The sequence below is a fragment of the Dreissena polymorpha genome, chromosome 4 (genome assembly GCF_020536995.1).
Source record: "Dreissena polymorpha isolate Duluth1 chromosome 4, UMN_Dpol_1.0, whole genome shotgun sequence".
NCBI lineage: Eukaryota > Metazoa > Mollusca > Bivalvia > Myida > Dreissenidae > Dreissena > Dreissena polymorpha.
In genome coordinates, this window is record NC_068358.1 from 70,818,631 (window position 1) to 70,840,756 (window position 22,126).

Consider the following 22,126-nt stretch of genomic DNA (forward strand, 5'->3'; position numbering starts at 1 on the left):
GTCTTGGAGTGGTGGGAGGTCCAACTTGTGAAGCATTCCTACTTTCCTAAGCATAGTCTATATCTGTACATTAATAATTACATACTGTATCAGGTAAGAGAAGAAAAAGGAGGTGTAGGATAAGAGACTGGCTTTTAAGACGACCCGGCTCTTGGTTTTGGATGGAGGAGGTAGACTCTTCCCCCGACACGGCTGATTCCATTATTTCTGTTACGCGCTTTTGCTGCCGCTTGCATGATCTCTTTTTGGGAGGCATTCTGTGTATGACAATACAAGAGGCTGTGGGCGCAATCTTCAATCGTAGTTCGTTCCTACCTGTCCGTACCAGTCCGTCGCAATTCCCACTGCTTCGTAGCGGACCGTTCTAGTTCGTACTTACCCGTACTAGACCGTAGCGGATCCGTAGTTAGATCGCACTGATTCGCGTAGCATCGTACTTAATCGTACCAGACCGTAGCGGATTCGTAGCTTAATCGTACCGATTCGTGGCGCTCCGTACTAAATCGCGTCGATCAGTAGCAGTCCGTACCTTTCCGTGTTCGTTTTCCAACATTTTGATGGTAGATTCGTTGTGCTCCGTACTGAAATCGTAGCGGCCTACGAATTTTGACAATTTCGTAGTAATTCGCAGCCGATTGAATCGTAGCTCATTCGTAGCTCTAATTCGTGACAGTGTGACCGATGCATAAAGAAGCCAGTCATCTGCGAAAAGTAGAAACTGGGACTTCACCTTCTCTAGCAGGTCGTTGATATGACACAAAAATATCAACGGTCCTAGCACTGTCCCTTGAGGAACTCCGGACTGGTACTTGGTGTGATTTCTCCCCGTTAACGGCCACACACATTTTTCGGCGGGTGAGGAAGTTCGAGATCCAGGACAGGAGGTTGCCTCGGATTCCGTAGTTCTCAAGTTCAGAAGCAGGCGTTGGTGTGGGACCGTGTCGAAGGCCTTACTGAAGTCCAGGATGGTGGTATCGACTTGTTTATTTTGGTCATAGAAGTTAAGTAGATCGTGGGTTGTTACAACTAATTGAGTTTCACAGAAATATCCAGAGCGAAAGCCGTGATTCAAGGAGGTGAGAACTCTGTGTTTGTCAAGATGGTTTAGAATGTGGTGGCAGATGATATGTTCGAGAAGTTTGGAGATGACAGTGGTAAGGGATACAGGGCGGTAATTTTCAACTGCGGGACGGTCTCCCTTTTTGTAAACTGGTGCTATGTTGGCATCTTCCCAATCTTTCGGCAGTTCTCCAGTGTTGATTGATTGCTGGAAGATAGCGGTTATAGCTGGGGCTAGCTCCGTAGCACATGTCTGGGGGACTTTGTTGGGTACATCGTCAAGGCCTACGGCTTTGTTGACCTTAAGATTCTTTAGTAGTTTGTGTACGCCTTCTTGACCAATCAAAAGTGTAGGGATGTTTTCAGTAACATAGCCTGAGAGTACTGGTTTCTGTTGTGAGCCATCATCTTTGGTGAAAACTGATTTAAACTGGTTTAGTAAGATTTCAGCTCTGCTTTTAGAGTCGGTGACTAGGTGACCATTGGAGCGTAGAGGTGCAATACCGATGTTATCCTGTTTCTTTAATTTGACGTATGACCAAAATGGTTTTGTATTGTTGGTCTGAAGACCTTCATTGATTATTCTGTTAAAATGCTCCCATTCTGCCTGGCGGATTCTTTTCTTCCTTTCCTTTGGAATTTCCTATAGTTTGTCCAATTTTTTTAGGTTCTAGCTTTTTTTATAGAGGCGTGCTTTCTTCTTTATTACTGATTTTACTTTCCTTGTGATCCATGGAGTTGAGTTTTTAGTTGTTTTCATTTTGAAGGGATGTTTGCGTTGATGGCAGCAGTAAGATCCGATTTGAAAGTATCCCAAAATTCATGGACTAAAGAGTTTTGGTGAACATGGTGGTAATGTTTCCTGATATTTCGTCGGCTTTTACCTTAAAGACATCCCGGTTGGCTTTAGAAAACAGGTAACAACGTCTGGGCGACCTCTTTGTGTAAAACGGTTTAATGTCTGAGTCTGCAACGACTATATCATGGTCTGAAATCACAGGAGCGTTTGATGTGGATTTGACGAGAGAAGTGCTAGTGGTAAAAATAAGATCTAGAAATCTCCCTGGTGGGTTTGTCGTGGATTGAGTGAGATTGAAGTCAGCCGTTAAGTCAATAAGAGCTTAACGGACATCTTTGTCTTGGGCACTGTTCCTCACAGCTAGGTTCTCCCAGTCGATGTCAGGGCAGTTGAAATCCACCCGCGACAACCATTTGACAGTTATGGTTGAGTGTTGCGAGAGAGTGCAAAGACATAGGGACTCCTGTTGATATGGTCTTTCTCGACGCAAAAGCGGCATTTGATGTAGTAGACCACCAGCATCTTCTGAGGCGTGTATACCACTCAGGAGTAAAGGACAGGCATTGATCGATTATAAACAGCATTCATACCAACGCTCAAAGTGTAGTAAAATGGGCAGATTCCCGTTCTGAACCGTTCCCAGTCCTGCAAGGGGTACGTCAAGGTGGGATCTTGAGCACCGACCTCTACAAAATTTTCGTAAACCCTCTTCTAAAGAGGCTAGAATCAACAGATCATGTGTGTACCATAGGTGATATCAAATGTAACGCAAGTGCCTGCGCCGATGACATTACCCTAAATTCAACCAATACTCAAGAAACGAAAGTTTTAATAAGTATGGCTGAAGACTTTGCAAACTGTGCGCGCTATATCTTACAGCAAACAAAGACCGAGGCTCTTAAGGTTCTTCCAAGTGACAGCAAAACTCCAAATACCGGTACAGACAACTTTGATATATATGGCAAACAAATTGCAAACAGTAAAGTAAGCACACATCTAGGATTAAAAAGATCGGTTACCATCAAGTCAAGTGCAGAAGAAAACGTAGATAACAACTCCCAGAAAGCGAGGAGATCTGTGTATAGTTTCATGCCTACAGGCTTCCACGGCGCAGGTGGCCTTGATATTCCAACTATGCTACACATCATGAAAATATTTGTGATACCAATCTTTTTACGGACTTGAAGTCATCCTCCCTAGACAAACATTAATGGACAAACTAGAACTATGCCAAAAAAAATCTTAAAACAACTTTTTATGTTGCCACCTAATACTTCATATATTGCAGTTTACGCACTAAGTGGACTGTTACCAGTGAGTACCAATACAATTTCACAAGAGGGCTCTTATTCTCTACAATAATGTATGTTTACAACACGAGGACTCAGTAGAAAGGCGCCTGGCATATGTCGGCATTTAACGGTTAAATGGCATAAAAGTGCTAGTTGGTTTGTAGATGTAAGAAAATTGTTATGACAGTACGACTTAGGTGATCCAGATGACCTACTTACAACGCCTATTAAAAAGGAACACTGGAAGAAAATAGTGAATAACAAATTATATCAGTTTTGGTATAATGATGCAATTGATAAATCAAAATATATGTCATCACTCAAAAACTTAAATCTTAACGCAGTTAAGCCTGGGAAACCTCATCTACTCCTACAATCAACATCTTCTTCATCATATGACGCAAACAGACAGGCTATGAAGTTGAAGTTCGTGTCAGGGACATACTTACTAAAAACCACCCGTTCCAGATTCAGTGGAAGCAAAGTCAGTAATATTTGTCAAGTATGCTGTGAAGCACCAAAGACTCTCACCCACATGGCTCTAGAGTGCCCCGGTCACACTTCGATTCGTGACCCTATCCTGGCTGTTATCCAAAAAGAAATTGATCAGGTCTTCCCACATTTCTGGAAAACGTCCCCGGCCGAAACAAAAGTAAGTGTTCTAATTGATTGCACATTTCTTAACAATAAAAGTAAACTGTCTAAAGCTGAGTAGTTGAGGTTAGAGCGTTTAGATTTCCAATGTCAAAGACTTTGGTTTTCCCTACATAACGAACGCTACACGAACGCTACACATTTTTTGAAATACATAACACGATCTCGAAAAGAGCTGCATCAGCGCGTGCTAAGACTACGATCTGTTTGAGAAAGCTAGCGAACAGTGATAGTGCTGGGACAACTTCTCAAAACGACGTGTGCAGCACGGTTGGCCCACAAGGGCTGTCAAGACGAGGAACATAGAACATAGGTGCAACGGAACACTGTTATATGAACACGGTCGTATTTGGTTTCAGAAAGATCTGCTGAAGGCATATCTCGAAACTACAGGGATTTTCAAACGCGATATACATATTTACTTTTGTATGTTTTAACATAAGTATGACATACATGAACGAAAAAGAAACGGTACTCGCCTCAAATTTAAGCCAGATAGTACACCAGTGTTATTTAACTTAGAAGATCGCAAATTCATGAATAATTTTATCTACGAGTATTCTGATGGGCAATGAGATATGGATATCACATCTTTCTCTTGGCGATATCAATTTTACACCTTAAGTTAAGGTTAAGGTAATTATTTCAGATTATAACCCAGTTATAAATCTTGATGATAATCATGCGTGCAGCGTAAACTATGATATTTTAATCTCGGAATATTGAAAAGAGTGCATCCCATACTGCATATTAATCTTGTTAGTATAAAAGTATTTCTCCATGACGAAAACATAAATATAGTTAAATGATTGAGATATTTCAAAGCTGAAATGTCAAAATCGGGAGTTTTCAAGCAAGGGTGCCTGTGGAAAATTTCCTCTGCGAGTTTCCTTACTTGTTATTGAATCCGACACATAATTAATGCGCAAATCCAATCCCTTATTTACCAAATATTTTACCAAATAGTTTAAGTCTTTATTAATTAACAGCGTACGCTAACTCTTCGAAGATTACTACAAAATGTATAATGTGACAAAACACATGCGTGTTTACATGCATGCATAGAAACCGTGTGTTTAAATTAAAATAATTTTCATATTGTACCGTTACGTATGGCTGTTTACAATGTTAACTGACAAAACATAACAATGTACATTAACATGATAGCCTATTATATGTGCGTCCCTGATAATTAATTTTAAGCCATCAATACCGACATGTACACATGAATATGCACATGTCAAACCGACAAAACACACGCATCTGTGTAATATTCGTATAAGCGTATAACTGCAGTTTTTAAGATGTGTGTACACAATATGCCTGCATGGTGTTACCTTGGACAAAAGTGATGTCACCACGGAGAGCCATGATGTCACTGTGGACATCGGTGATGTCACCGCGGACAGCCGTGTTGTCACCGCGGACATCCGTGATGTCACCGCGGACTTTCGTGATGTCACCGCGGACTTTCGTGATGTCACCGCGGGCGGACTTTCGTGATGTCACCGCGGATCGTTTTTGATGTCACCGCGGATCGTTTGTGATGTCACCGCGGACAGCCGTAATGTCACAGCGTCCCGAATCGGTATCCATTTGAGCGTCGTAATAACGACCCGAGATTACACCGCGACCTTGAGCCTTAAAACCGCGTGTTTGTCTGGGGATTCGACAAGCGACAAATTACTACGAGCTGAACTGTAATCGCCGCACAAACACAATTTTAGACGAGGCTTTATCTGGGACATATTTGACGCTTGTCGAATACTGTCTCAACGTTACTGATAAGGTCATGATATCAGAAATAATGTCCACATGTGGAAGTTAATCAAACAAACTGTAGGCGTTATCATTTGAAAATATAGTTGCTTCATTTAAAATGGCGGTCTTCGCGGAACATGGATTTATATTTTGCATTTTTATTTTTGTTTCATTTCGATGTGTGACAAGTAAGTTTAGTTTGATGTTTATTTCACAACGGTGTCCCACATTCACTTTTATTTGTAAAGCATAACGTGGCGTCTTAAAAAAATGCTTTTAATGAATGTGAAACAAAGAGAACAAACAGCATTGTTTCACATACTTTATAAGGATGTCATAGTGTGGTCATGGCGAATGTATTTTCCAAACAGTGTGCATTGTTCAATATGCATAATTACGATTGCAATAAATAGAAATAAAACAGCATAACGAAAAGTTTATTCATTATTGCGAGTCGCGGTTTAATTGTATCGTGGTAAATGCTAAAAAGACAATAAAATGTGACATTAACACTGCTTTAAACAATATTAACTTGTGTTTATTAAAAATATTTGCAGGCATTTTACAATGATCAATGATTATGATGCATTTCACAATACAAGTAAATAAACATCAACGTTGTTTTCTTATGGATTAACAGTGCATTAGTTATAGACTGAGGACGTCTAATAAAGACACGTCAATGTTGTGTTTTAATGTACGATGAGCATTTTTTCCATTATTTATTTGATTATCGTTTGAATTATTCCTTATATAAGACTAAACAATATTGGTGGTTGTGTCAATGTTTCGATGAAGTCTATAACAAGTAGTATTTGTAAAATATTGTGTAATATTTATTTATTATACTAGAATTGTAATAATAATTAATTAATAAAACTGAACTATAGCGTATTTAGTTACTTTATATTTAAGTTGCACAATTAAAAATGAAAAAGTTGAGGAGTAGATTCTATACTTTCTTTTTAGAATGATAAAATATTATTTTATAACAAGGCTATTTTCAAGTAATATGGTCCCCTACCGGCGCCAAAATTTGTCAGAAATTCCACCATTTTCAGATTATTATTTTTTTGTTGCCATAGCAACCACAATTTTTGACGTAGGAACAAAATCAAATGACGTGCATAATGTCCATATTGCCATCTATCCATGTTGCAAGTTTCATGAAAAAATATTAAGAACTTTTAAAGTTATCGCAGGATCCAGAAAACCACCATTTTCAGCAGTATTTCTAGTCTATTTGTTGCCATAGCAACCAGAATTTTTGACGTAGGCACAAAATGAAATGACGTGCATAATGTCTATATTGCCATCAATATATGTTTCAAGTTTCGTGAAAAAATATTAAGAACTTTAAAAGTTATCGCAGGATCCAGAAAATTGTGACAGACAGACAGACGGACACACAGAGCGCAAACCATAAGTCCACCGGTAGGGGACAGTAAAACTGACAGAATCATGCAAAAGGCGGGTGCATTTGAATTTGAACATGCGCGTGATTATCGGTAGCTGAATGGTGTTGTGTTTTCGGCTGAGTTACGTCCCTTATTTGTACATACGGCATTATTATGGATACCGTCTACACCATTCTATACATAGATGGTGACGTCACTACGTTATTGTCACCTCTATCCTTAGACGCATCACACACCTCCATTTGGAGGCATTTATGACTACGACACAAAGAAGTCCGCGGACGAATGAAGAATTTGTTTTAGAAGTAAACATTATTGTTATGATTTAAAATTTAAGTGTTATTTTGTTCAGTCTTATGGTCTTACGTTAGTATCAGCTAAATTTTTCGTCAGTTTTCAACAAGTTTGCTCTTTATTCATTTTTTTAAAACTGTACTTTCATTTTCGGTTGTATAACAACATGGATCTTTTATCGACGAAAGTTTGCAGTGAAATAGGGTTTAAAAATCCGCCTAAAAAGTTTCAGAAGGTGTGATTGATGCATGTTTTGAATAGACACAATGTCATAGCTATATTGCCGACTAGTATGGGAACAATTTGAATTTCAAGTGGCTCCATTTGCATTGCAAGAGAAGTTTAAATTGACTTGTTCAGTTTGTTAAATTTGACACCCTAATTATATATTTTTTTATAAGTGACTGATTTTTTTCTTTAAATAATTCAGATCAATGAAAAATTTAGTGAAAGCACAGCATTGATGTTCTATGATGGTCATTTTTAGTGGAATAGTATGTTACAATAAAACAATTATTACTATTGTATTAATGAATTTAGATAAGTTGTCATCTTTAAATGGGGTAGTAATTCATTATATGAGATTAGCACATTATATAGTTCAAAAATGAATAACACTTTAATGACTTACCATAGTAAAATAAACTAGGATAGAATATGTTGCAGGTCATAAAATGTAAAACTGAAGTTGAAGAAGCTTTACAAATATTAAACACTGACAACACTGTTGATTTTCCACAAAAAAATCCTTCCTATCTACCTGCCCTTGTTTTTTGGGCAAATTTAAATATTATTAATATCATTGAGTTAAATTATTAAAATATCAATATTTTTATCACATTAGCTAATTATATTATTAATAATGAAATACTTTGCAAGGAAAGTCCATTTCTATTTTAGTTAGTCTTAATAAGCTGCTAGTAAAATTGAAAATATCAGTGACATCCAATAATTGGATTATATGCGTATGAATGCATATTTTTTTTGACAGTTACATATTACCCTATTTAATTGGATTAAAAACAACAAATTACTATAGTTCCACAACCCAGCCCAAGTTTACTCAAACTGAATTAATTCATCAATTGATCCTATTTAATTATATTAAAAACAACATGTGTAAGATTTTAAGAATATTTCCCATGTACATGTATTCCTCTAGTATTTCTCTAGTACACCAACATACATTTACTAATAATTTACATGCACTCCTTAAACAGTTTAACAAAAATAATGAATGATTAATCCAAAGAAAACAACAAACAAGCTGCTTCATATAAAAAGTTATTTACATAAGATTACATAAGCAAAATAATCATTTTGATAATAAATCAAGATTATAATTCAACCAAACCATTATAAATTTATTGTGGGGTGGGGGGGGGGGAATGTAAGCACTAAAACTAAAATAGGGGGGAAATGTCTGGGGAGGGAACATCTTAGGGGGGGGGGGGGGAGTCCGGAATTCCTGCTAAGGGCGACATTGTTGTTATTGTGTCTTTAGAAGAAATAATTGAAGGAAAGTACTTTTTGGTGTATGCCCAACCAGAAGCATTTCTGAGCATATCAATTGGAACAGCAATATTGAGTGCATTTGAAAGAGATATAACTGTGTCATGCATTGCTTTTGATGAAGCCCACATGGTCCTTTAATGGTGGCTTTCCTATTAGGGAATTTTATACTCTTTTTTTTACTCTACAATCTAAATATTTTGTCATAAAATGAGAAGTTTTATTATCCAACAGGTTTTGTGTTTGAACCTCACAAATTTTATAATACCGAAGTCCCATCATATAATCATCATCACAATCAGCAGCAGCATTATCATATTCATCATCATCATCGTTAGCACCAGCATCATTGTGTTGTATGATCAGAATTCAATACAAATACAAACACAACCATTACAACTCTTACTACTTCTACAACTAATTAAATAATTATCTACTACTACAACAAGAACAACAACTACAACTATTACTACTACTGATATTACTTCTACTGCTACTAGTCTACAACTACTACTACTACTTCTACTACTACTATTTCTACTTCTACTACTACTACTACTACTACTACTACTACTACTACTACTACTACTACTACTACTACTATGACAACTACTACTACTACTACTACTACTACTACTACTACTACATAAAATATAGGTGTTATTGTCCATTCATTCATAGCAGTCCTAATGAATCAAGGTCATTCTCTAAACATGATTAAAGTCTAAAGATGGATATAATTTGATTTTTTACAGTTTGAACATTTATTATAAGGTCATTCTCTCTTCTCTTCAAAGCATCACATTTCAATTTTACAATATAATAAAAACAATTTAGACTTTATAATCCTTAGTCATGATAAGATAAGAGACAAATGAATTTTTATACTTTACTTCAATTTCAGGTAAGACTAATAAATCATTTATTAAGTACTACATGTACTTGGGCTAATAAATTACACTAAGACACTCAGTGATACAATGTACTTAGACAATCTGACAAAAAATAAAATCTATGGCCAATATATAAGTCTAAATTCATAAATACTATCACACAAAATACATTTCATCAATAACACACATTCATATTAAATGAGTTATCTCTATATATTATAAATATGGTACATAAAGTGTCAGATAGTGGTACATAAAGTGTTGGTACATAAACGGAGTGGTACATGAGGTGTGACATTCAACATTTTAAAAATCAGTAAACAATTTATGGACTTTATTGTTTTGCATAATACGCAATCAAAGCATATTTTTTTTAAATTAAAACACACTGTTCATGGCTGTATCTTTTAATTTATACATGCATCAACTATTCTGGTTATTAATACATTTTTAAAATTATATATAAACAAGAGCACCACATAATGGGTGCCAAGCTAGGCTGCGGTGCAGTTTTGAAAAATGAAATTTATTATTTTTTTGAGGTTAGTGACCTTAACCTTTGACCTAGTGACCCCAAAATGGGTGTGGTGTGTAGAAACACAATACCTAGGGTTTTCCCTGAAAACAGCCGAGCTAAAATTGAGCATATAGTGTTTTTTTTCCTTCAAATTTGGGTCCGGTAAGATGACCCATTCTGATTCGCAATGAAAACGTATATATTTTTCGCAAATGGGACCTTAAAATTCCCAATGGAAGGTTTCCAAACAAAAAATGTTTTAATAATTATATAAACATGTAAATTATCTCAAAGTCAAGCTAAATAAGTTGAACCTTAAAATATATCTTATTAAAATCACTGTTATTATCAATTTCAAAGTATTTTTAATCATAAAAGCAACATTATTAATCTCCCAAATTAACTCAAAAGAACATGTTATTTTCCAATTTAAAGGGCCTAGCCCCATTCCCTAAATGGTGAAAAAAAAACTGGCATATAAATTAAATGGAAAACATACAATATTATGTCAAGAAAAAAATAAAGCTGTAAAAATCTCACCTGCTCGTCTTTGATGTTGCAATTAGCACATTCAGCATTTTCAGTATCTACTAAATAAATACATGAAAGTGCCAAATGTCCAAGATACCATGAGTCATGAGGGTGCTGGAGGTTTCGGTAAATGACAAGTTCGGTAAATTGATTTATATAGTAAAAGCCGTGGAGGTTTCGGTAAATTGATTTCATAGAGGAGGTATACCTACAACGAGGTGTTAATGACACCTATTATCGGCTTACAATAACATTAGGGGCATTTATTTGCAAACTGTGGATTAATTTTGAGTTGAGTAATTAATGCTATGCCTAAGGTAAAGAATTAAGGGAAATGAATGAGCTACCTCTGAAAAACGAATTCTGTTAGGAAATTTTTGGTTAATTTTACGATTTAAATAACGCAATACTGTTGTTTGTTTTTTAAATTGGTGCTTTTATTTAAATAACATAATAGTAACATAATAGTAATAAGAAATAATGATTTATGGCGGAATCAATGTAAGCTCTTCAATTAAGTTTAATGCTATTTTAAAAAGTTTCTTGTAAAATATGATTAAATAAAAATGAGTTCATGTTGAATTTTATATTTATTTATATGTTTTATTTTTTCTTTTTGGTTGAGAAAAACACAAGAAAAAACAATATATAAAATTTAATACGTGTACGTAATTAATAAAAAGTAATATAATGATACGCGTTATGTTTTATAATTATGTTAAGTGCGCGTGCCATTGAACGTTGAGTTAAGCGAAGAGATACACATAATTGAAAACTGATAAAAATGACATCTAACACAACGCCAGCCGAATTAATACACTGTGTAATAGCAAGCTGCTGTGATGATCATTATCTTATCAAATTAATACACAGGCACCTGGCTACTGTATTGGAACAATGGGTTTTACGGCCAAAATAACTGATATCATTTTTTGCCTAAACAAATCGGTTCAATAAAAAAATAATAACTGATTTACTTTGTAATCCGTTTTATTTACCATATATTATAAATAAGCAACAACTAAACCTTGGATACAATATATATATTTGAATATTTCATGTCATTTAAAAAAAATGAGGGAGTAATCACATATTAATTAGATACATTTTGCCACGTGGAGGCAACCTCTTGTAAGAGCCACATTATTAATTTTTTTTTAACTGATACGCTTTAATTAAGGTTTTTATCAACTAATTAATTAAAAACATATATAAAATACAAAACGAGCATGACCTTAATATATAATTTACCTCTATCGATTAGAATATTAATAGGTTGCAAGCCTGGATAATTAATAATAACACTTTGCAAACATCTCTAATTTGATAAAATCAAGTCCGTACATTTAAACAGATAATTTAATTAGTGCCAAACAACTCAATTAATGTACATCAAAATTAATTCACAGTTTGCAAATAAATGCCCCTAATGTTATTGTAAGCCGATAATAGGTGTCATTAACACCTCGTTGTAGGTATATCTCCTCTATAAAATCAATTTACCGAAACTTCCACGGCTTTTACTATATAAATCAATTTACCGAACTTGTCATTTACCGAAACCTCCATAACCCGAGTCATGACGTCCTCCTCAAAATGTTAGATCCTTCGAACTCCATTTTATTTTATCCCTGATTAATACTCTCACACAGTAGGCCTACATGTACGATTCGTTGCAATGTTCACAGCGTTTATTTTAAATCGTTTACTTTCTCAAATTTCAGCAGGTATTTAATTATAAATATTTATTTATGATTTAGTCCAAATAATTAGACGTAAGCTACCCCGCTTACGTCTAAACGGCTACCGTCGTTTTCCTATAGCAAATTGAGTTCATCTTAAACTTCAGTTTTTCTCGTTAAATCTTTGCTAATGCATAAAATTATCATTAATTAGACATAAATGTGAGCGATTACCTCTTAAATGTGTAAAAATTGTGCTTTTAAACCACTTATGTACATTTATAAAAATAAACATACTCAACACACGAAGTGTGTTTGTCGTTTATAGAATTACATTGAATTATCTTGAACGAAATTATTTTTTGAATAGGTTACACATAACCAATTGTTGTTGTACAACAAACCACACCACTTTTTAGCTTTCTGTACTCTTTAATTAAATGGAACCTATATGTGTGTGTTAAAACTACCAGTTGTATCACGGAGTGTATATTGATAGGAGATGAATCGAGTATTTGACCCTTACTGTAGTAAATTCAATCTTATGCAAAAACTATTCATCCGATTTTATTGGTTTATACGTTATCTTGTTGCTTATTAATTCCTCTTTCAAAAAATATACGTTTTAGTATATTCCCGTTGTTATTAATGGATTTATAGCGAGATAAACACAAGAAATACACATTTTATGTTTTACCACCGCGCGTTTTACCGTGTTGTGGCTATCGATCTTGTACAATTAGCGTACAGCGAAGCGCCGAGGTTATACATTTTGATGTACCCACTCACGTCTTTTGTTGAATTATAGTTTCATTTCTCGGCCGATTTTGACAAATTATATATCATTAGAAAGCTTACGTTACGTAGTAAACAGATATATAAATATATATCAAGTTTTTCTTCTGATTTCGACAGCCCGGCGAGTTATAACTTTAACTTTTGCAAATATCATACCTTTTTGGAGTTTTAGAATCTAGATTTACAGTTGACATGTTCGTACTTAATACCAATTTGTAGCGTTCTTCTGATTTCGACAGCCCGGCTTTTGTTTAGAAACCGGCCATTGAATTTCCTTTGCCATGATTATTATATTTTTTATGGAATATATTGTAGTATTTTGTTCACGAAACATATCAAGAAAGCTTATTATAAATAAATCTAAATAAATTAACGATTTCAGCTCTTGTTTATAACACAGAAAGGGTTTTAATAGTTTATTAACGTCTCTTCAATACACATATTTGACAGCTATATACACATACAAGTTATTCATAGATTACAAGTGTATTGCCACTCAGTACAGAGTTATAAGAGACAGCTCTCTATCTAAAACATAGGTATTTAATACTTTATACATAGAGAAATAGAAAAATAATAAAAATTAACTAAAAAAAAACATAAGCATAGCATAAAATAAAATCAACTTAACAACCAGATAGGTTATGAGCTCCAGTTGACAAATTAAAACACATGTAGTTTCTAAACAGCATGAGAGATAACATTTATATATATATATATATATATATATATATATATATATACACTATAAAATCAACTAGACACCCAGATACTAAGGTTATGAGCTCCAGTTGACAAATTTAAAACAGCATGAGTGATTACATATTATATATATATATATATATATATATATATATATATATATATATATATATATATATATATATATATATATATATATATATATATATATATATATATACAAACACACATTATATATAGGATTTTTTTAATTGAACTCATCAACAGATAGGGTGTTAAATTTATGATGAAACAGCGTATATAGCGGACCCTCTCGATTTTATTCGGTTTTGCATGCATACTTGAAATAAAATGGGTGTAAAAAACATTCATCGTTTGCTGTTAATTATCATCGAGGGAATTATGTATAATTATATGAAATGTTATTTACCTTAAATTATCAATTTATTAAAGATTCTTGAAAATCACGGTCGGTGTTACGCGGGTCATTTCGTATTTTGACATCAGGGCATCATGTCCAACTATTCAAAATCAGATTTTTTTTCACTGGGACAATGACGGCTTAGATTTAGACAGGCAGACAGATAGTTTATTCAGACTTATACAACAGTACATCGTCTTCAACTCAAATATATAAATTATTTTTAGACGAATTGTTAGGTGATTACACATATAGCAGTGATGATTCTGAGAATGTTGCCATGTTTCTTATCCGTGTAATCTAGAGTCCGTGGTTTGAGCATTTTTATCGCGGTGTTCAATAAAAGATATCTCAATAATCTTGTTTATTGATAGATCTGTGGTTTTATTGCCCCTGTGTTCAGCACAAACAAATTATCTCGTTATGATCAGATACTGTGCCGACCAATACTAAATAACACTATGGTGCCATACGCCACAGCAGGGACCTATACTTGTGATCATGGAGTCTAAGTGCAAGACTTAAAAAAGTATGTTGTTTCGCTTGCGGTTGTTAAAGCCAAAACGGGGCTTCCCAGCTGGCACAGCTGCTGATATTCGGATCTGAATACTTAAACTTATTTAGACCTTATTCTTAACCGTTGCGCGTGTTACGATATCGGATTTTAGGCGGGAATACAACTCAGTGAAACTATTCAATTTCTTATACAACATTAAGCATATTAACAGTTATTGAAATTAACAATATCAGCGACATCTTTTAAAGACTAAACACCTTTTCAAGTATCGAATTTAACATGTCAATAAAATATATTAATACCAAAAAAGGTTTCATTTAATATTGTTCACATTAAATCTTTAAATGAAAGTGTCGCTTTAACTATTTTCCGTGTCTTATTAAGCCGCGAATCGTTTGCTAAAAACAGTTAACAAAAAGGGCTACACGTTCTAATTCTTAATGAAATACAAAAATAAGTATAACATTATTAATAACGTCCATAAACACACACGGCAAAATCAAAGTTTTAATGGAAAACTAATATGACATTCCACGTAAATTATTATTTTCGTCTAAATCGAAAACTATATATAGAGAAACAATGTATTTATAACCGACCAATGAGGTAACATTATGCAACTTTCAATTTACACAGTGCTATATGGCAACAATATGGAATTTGAACAGTGGTAGTGTTTTAAGGTCTGGACTATCATTACTTGTAAGTTTGTATAAACATTTTTCTAATGCAATTAGTAAAATAATGTTTATATTTTATGTTTAATAATTTATTGCATGATTATTCCGTGCTGCTATATGAATTTGATGCCGTTAAAGCTTCCGACATGAATTCATGTCGGAACGATGCTATTGCAAAATAACGTTAAACGATATGAGGTCGATGTAAATCGACCTCATATTTATAGGAGTATTTATGATTTAGATTTATTTACTATTTCGAAGATACAGTATTGCAACGTGTTTAGTTAGTCTAATTTCGTGTTTAGTGATTCTTACAAACAATAGACTGACATGAAAAGTGGCTCCTTTTGAAGCACAAACTGCATCCAAATATCTATTACAGCTGGCCCGGTTTGATGGAGCCTGTTTTTGATAATAATTAATTACCATTTTTCACTTCCGCGTTTATTATGTTTACCAACGCCATGATGGAAAAAAGTCCGTTTCCCACAATGCTTAGCGCGCATTCACACAGGTCAGTAAGACCGGTGTGACACAATGCCGTCTACACAGGTATGGCTCGGCAATCAATCGTGATACATCGGCTATCTCGGATTCCTCCGTAAGATTTTATGAAATAAATCGTCAATCGTGATACATCGGCTATCTCGGAGTCCTCCGTAAGATATGCCTCGTGGCTAACGGTCGCCATATTGCCTTGTATTACTACTTTACTACCCAAAAGGTTGTCAGTCTATTGTTATGAGGCTGTATACGATGCGCGTTGAACTAGCGCCAAACTTTTTACCGAAACTTTGATATTAATAGCACTATTAACGTTCATTTGTGTTGCATTTTGACCAATTTTCCAAGTGATTTACTTTTCCATTAGTATTTAATCACCCTATCATCCAATTTTTATGATGAAATTACGGTGTTTACAAAACCAACCAAACCGAAAGTGAAACTGGATGCATTACGTTTCGCGATGTAAACATTAAATATTTATTCTGTTTGAGGAAGCGAATCGATAATAGACGTTGGAATAAATGTATGCAATCAAGACTATCATTGCCGATTGTAGTACTGGTTAAAAAATACCTTTTATGACAGGTCATGTATAGAACGTTAATCAAATAGTGACCATAAATCACTACAAATGTCTGGGTTGTTCATTAATATAATTAATGCACGTTTCTGATCTAATTGCCTGTATCTAGTTGTAATTACCATGATATTGATAAAAATAAAACGTTTTTTTTCATAAATTAACATTACATGTTTTATTTTTATCATTTAGGGAATATATAATTGTATCATTATCTTTATTAAATATTATGAAAATGATCTAAATTATCATGATTACTTTAAAGTAGAATTTTTAAATTTTACTAATTATTTTTAATGAATTTGCACATTTGCTTGATTCAAAATAAATTGTATTAATAAGGGTTTCAGTTGTTAGTTTTAACCCATTTTTAGTTCGATTAAATTTTAAGTACTAACTACGTACATGTATGTGAAATGCTGTTGAGTTCGTTTCCTGGGCCTAGAACCAGTACTTGGGTGTCTCTTGGAGATTTCTTAAGAATGCTCCCACACTGGGGATCAAACCAGTGACCTCCAGATCATTAGGTGGACACCACATCCATTACACATCAGCGACCTTTAATTAGTAAATTACTTTAGTATTGCAGCATTATATAATGTAATGTTGCTACATATTTTTGGAAAATGATTAATGTGCAGTACTAAATAAATCTAAATGCATACAATTTTAATTGTGTATATTGTGTGATTATTAGTTACAAATTCCCTTTTTACAGGTATACTGGATTATGAAAGACTGATAAACATAAAGTTGACAACTCATCTCCCCAACGATACTTTGTGTGGCTCATTCTCAGAACAAACCCATAGTCAGTGAGAAAACTACAGTGTAAAAAGACCACTTGATTGTGACAATTATGGCTGACCAAGCAAATGTTATCATTTAAAATAAAGAAAACTTCCAGTTCAATGTACATTTTATACCAATTATGACATTGGCCAACACAGAAAATAATTATAAGGTTGATTTTCCCAAAATTGACTGTTACAATTGGATACTGTTTTAAGCTTCACTCTACTTTGTCTGAAAATAAAAGTCCTAAATGATGTAATAGAAACATACATATTTATTTTTTAGTTTTACAAAAATATATGTATATATACATATATTATAATATCTTTTTATCGATGGTCAATCAATTTAAGTTTAACTAATATATACATACACATTTTATACATGTGTATGCTTTGATTTTTTTCTATTGAAGCCAAATTAATATCCCATTAGATAGATAGATAATATCACAGCAGTATTCCTAGTTTGTCTTTTATGAAATAAATCGTCTGCTGATCCAGAGTGATAAATCGTCTGCTGATCCAGAGTGGCTCGGCAATAGTAACCTGGCGCTGACTTTCATGCAGAAATATATTCAAGTACCGTTACGGAGGATAAATCAATATCCGTACTGGAAGCGGTTTTAATCAGTTGAAGCGTCCTCACTAAGTACCGGTATCATATTATAGTTACGTGCACAACGTACTGGAACAAAACCAAATGCACAAATAATAGGAAACAATCCGCGCGTAACATTTAATGATTTATGCTAGTGGAGTTCGCGGGTACCAGGTAACGAAACCCACCAACATAACAAATATATATCAGTTAAAAACACACAATTTGCTTGAAATTGCAGCTTTAACTCGAAGTTCGTCCCACTTTCGTGCGACAAATAGTTTATTAAGTAGGATTGCCCGAACACACTAAGGGCACATTATGCAGCCTCAGGTGCGGAGCTATGGCAAGCGGTTCGATGCATAATCCCAAGAAACTAGGTTTCTCATGAGAACCTAGGTTCTCAGAATGAGAACCTATGTTCTCAGACTGAGAACCTAGGTTCTCGCTTTAAGATTGCACATGGCTTCAAGAACCCAAGTTTTCAAATGAGAACCTAGGTTTTCATGAGAACCTAGGTTCTCATTTGAAAACCTAGGTTCTCACGAGAACCTAGGTTCTCATTTGAAAACCTAGGTTTTCATGAGAACCTAGGTTCTCAGAATGAGAACCTAGGTTCTCATGAAAAACCTAGTATCTTGGGATTATGCGTCAAACTGCTTGCCATATCCGTGGTTTTCATTTGGGAACCATAGGTTCTCTGTGAACCTAGGTTCTCTGAGAACCTAGGTTTTCAGAGAACCTAGGTTCTCATGAGAACCTAGGTTCTCATAATGAGAACCAAGGTTCTCATAGAACCTAGGTTCTCATGAGAGCCTAGGTTCTTTGAAAACCTAGGTTCTCTGAGAACCTAGGTTCTCTGAAAACCTAGGTTCTCTGAGAACCTAGGTTTTCAGAAAACCTAAGTTTTCAGAATTACGCGTCGGACGGCGTAAACTTGCTCGTTTGGGACACATATTATTCAGGGCGCAGGATCAATGGGGTTCACATATGATTACACACGGGCTGGACAGAATGAAAACACGCCGTTAAGAACTTTATTTTTGCAGATATCTCAAGTTATTGAAATATGTATGCAAAGTCTTTAGCGCATAAGTTTTTCTTGCAGTGTTGCCGATATCTTACGATTGAATAATACATTATTACACATAATCAATAGAGATAAAACTTGTATTTTATACCATAATGATTGCTTCCTACATGTAGGTCACAGAAATACTTAAAATAGAAAACTGTACCGTACAGTCGTTTGAGGCCCGAACAAGGGAACTGAATATTTGAAACTCATTTAATGCTGTAACAATGAATTATGTAACGATTGATCTGAATTTTTAGTCTCAAAATAATATTTACAATTAAAGATGTATTTCATAAACAGTTCAATTTTTTATTAACGTGTTCAGACCAATGTCGACCGATTACTTTACTAATTTCATTCCTCAAAAACACCCATGCACGGAAGCATGAACAAGAGGCGGTCACCGACGGCTAATGCCTGTTGTCACAAATATTCAACAGATAAGTTTCGTAGAATATTACTGAGCATTGTCTGAACATTGTTCAGAAAATACTCTTGGGGAGAAACATTCACGGTTTCACGCCTATTTCTATTCATTTTACACATATGCCGCCAGCGTGTACCAAGCAATGGGAGACAACTGGAGGTTGATTATGGCAAGCGGTTCGACGCATATTCCCAAGAAACTAGGTTTCTCATGAGAACCTAGGTTCTCATGAGAACCTAAGTTCTCATGAGAACCTAGGTTTATGAAATCCCAAGAAACCAGGTTTCTCACGAGAACCTAGGTTCTCATGAGAACCTAGGTTCTCATGAGAACCAAGGTTTATGAAATCCCAAGAAACCAGGTTTCTCATGAGAACCTAGGTTCTCATTTGAAAACCTTGGTTTACGCTTGAGAACCTAGGTTCTCATGAGAAACTAGGCTTTTTATTAGAACCTAGGTTCTCATAGACACATAGAGCTTAGGTTCTCATGACAACCTAGGTTCTCATGAGAACCTAGGTTCTCATTCTGAGAACTTAAGTTCTCGTTTGGTATCCTAGGTTTTCACAAGAACCTAGGTTCTCATTTGAAAACCAAGGTTTTCATGAGAACCTAGGTTCTCATTTGAAAACCAAGGTTCTCATGAAAAACCTTTTAAACTTCCAAATACACACACAAACTCAGCATGTCAGTTCAATATAGTGGAGCTGTGAGTGTAATTAATTAATGTTGTATTCTTTAAGTGTGTCAAATATCGTAGAATATTGTGTATAAATAGGAAGAAAACACTGATTGTATTGAAGCATTTTAAATATTGCAAACCTTTCTACAATTAATATATATGACATTTTACTGTTTTGTAGATTTCACTATGCTTGGTTTAAACCTTTTTTTTTGGCTGATTGCATTGAAAGCCTATTTAGTTTTGCTCATATAAACACTTTTTAGTCCATTTTCTGAGACTGACCAGCAGTGCATCTTTGAAATACCTTTGAGAACGCTCTCCGAGTGGGGATCCCACCCGAGACCTTGAAGTCTCAAAGCTGACACAATATTCAGTACACCATTGCAGTAGTAGTTCTACATGTGTCTTACCTAGCAGTAGTAGTTCTACATGTGTCTTACCTAGCAGTAGTAGTTCTACATGTGTCTTACCTAGCAGTAGTAGTTCTACATGTGTCTTACCTATGTTTTTGTTATGTTTTATAGCTGAATCCCCACTGTATCCTTATACATCAACTCAACATGCCATCCTTCCAACAGAAGGCAGTTACCACCTCATCAGTACCTCCATCCCAGTTGTTTATGAAGAAAGATCGTTTACATCGTTTGTGGTAAGTTTAGTGCTGTGTACAGCATTCAGATTGGGATGCTTACGTTAATAAAATATTTACAGCAAATAATAAGTAAATTGCCATCTTAAATCTCTGCTGCAAGGAAGAATCACATATTATTGCTCAAACTCAGGGTGCGATTCAAACTATAAAATCGAAAAAGACATTTGTGACAACTAAGTAAAGCATGGTATTAAAGCGCATCTCTATTAGGAAACAACTCAACGTTGAGTTAGAATATTGGCTTTAAGTATGTCTCGGATACTAGGCCCCTAACCTAGGTTTTTGGAAATTACACACAAAAAACAACTTGGTAAAGGTTACCAAAATAAATCAAATAGTGGTTAGTAAATATCACTGCGCCAACTCCATTAAAAAAAACTTTGTTAAGGTTACCAAAATAAATCAAATAGTGGTTAGTAAATATCACTGGGCCAACTCCATTAAAAATAGACATTGTAAATTTATTTTAAATTGTTTGTGTATGCAGATAAGTACGAATGGATTGGTTGCCTTCACGAATGACACCAGTAAAGCAGAGTTCAATAATGTGAACTGGAGCAAGGATGATGTATCTCCTTTCTTAGACGTACCCTTCATAGCTCCTTACTACCACGATGGAGAAAGAATAGGTGTTCATAAGGAGTACAAAGGCAGTGTGGAGTATGAACAACTTGACAACAGAACCTTGCGTGACCTTGGGAAATACTGCAGCTCCCAAGTTGTAGGGGCCAGTTATTTCATTCCAACTTGGGGGTTGGTCATAACATGGAGAAATGTCACATATAGAAATGTACTCACTTGTGCAGCAAGTTCTTGTCCGGTAAATGTTTAATATAATACTTGCTCAGTTTATTTTAAGGACATTGGTTAAGCTTTATCATAAAGAATTTCATATGAAATGTTAACTTTCGCAATGCAATTTTTTTAGAGTTTTAAATGTTGCACCTTGTGAAAGAATTTATGTTTGAACTATTGATGCAGTTCTATACTTCTAACTTTGTTGAATGCAGTGTATGAATAACACCAGATCATCGCTGTTAAATATTTATTTCTTCATCAAAATTCGTCCAATAAATTCTAATCTTTATATTGGTTAAATAAAAAAAGACACAAAAAAGTATGTTATATGGCTCTGTTCATTTCAGATTTTCTTTCCAAGTTAACCAAGTTAGATTGGTAATTTTGTGAGTAAAAATCTTAGCCCGTCTATTTACTGGGGTGGTAAAAAAAGTTGAGACGGTTAACTTACCGCAGTGATATACCTGAGCAA

At 34.6% G+C, this 22,126-nt stretch overlaps 1 protein-coding gene across 5 annotated transcripts in view; it reads left to right on the forward strand.

Moving 5' to 3' along the window:
* The first annotated feature begins 5,572 nt into the window (after window positions 1–5,572).
* LOC127876440 (sushi domain-containing protein 2-like) overlaps window positions 5,573–22,126 on the forward strand; it is a 57,104-nt gene continuing 40,550 nt past the window's right edge. For 3 of the 5 annotated variants that reach the window (XR_008047858.1, XR_008047859.1, XM_052421728.1), the window contains exons 1-3: window positions 5,574–5,753; window positions 20,729–20,853; window positions 21,344–21,676. Coding sequence is in view for 2 of the 5 variants with exons in the window: in XM_052421728.1 (XP_052277688.1) it covers window positions 5,684–5,753; window positions 20,729–20,853; window positions 21,344–21,676 (528 nt within the window). In the remaining 3 variants the exon portion in view is untranslated. Of the gene's footprint in view, window positions 5,754–20,728; window positions 20,854–21,343; window positions 21,677–22,126 lie in introns of all 5 variants that reach the window. The other 2 variants (XR_008047860.1, XM_052421729.1) reach the window with 2 other exon arrangements.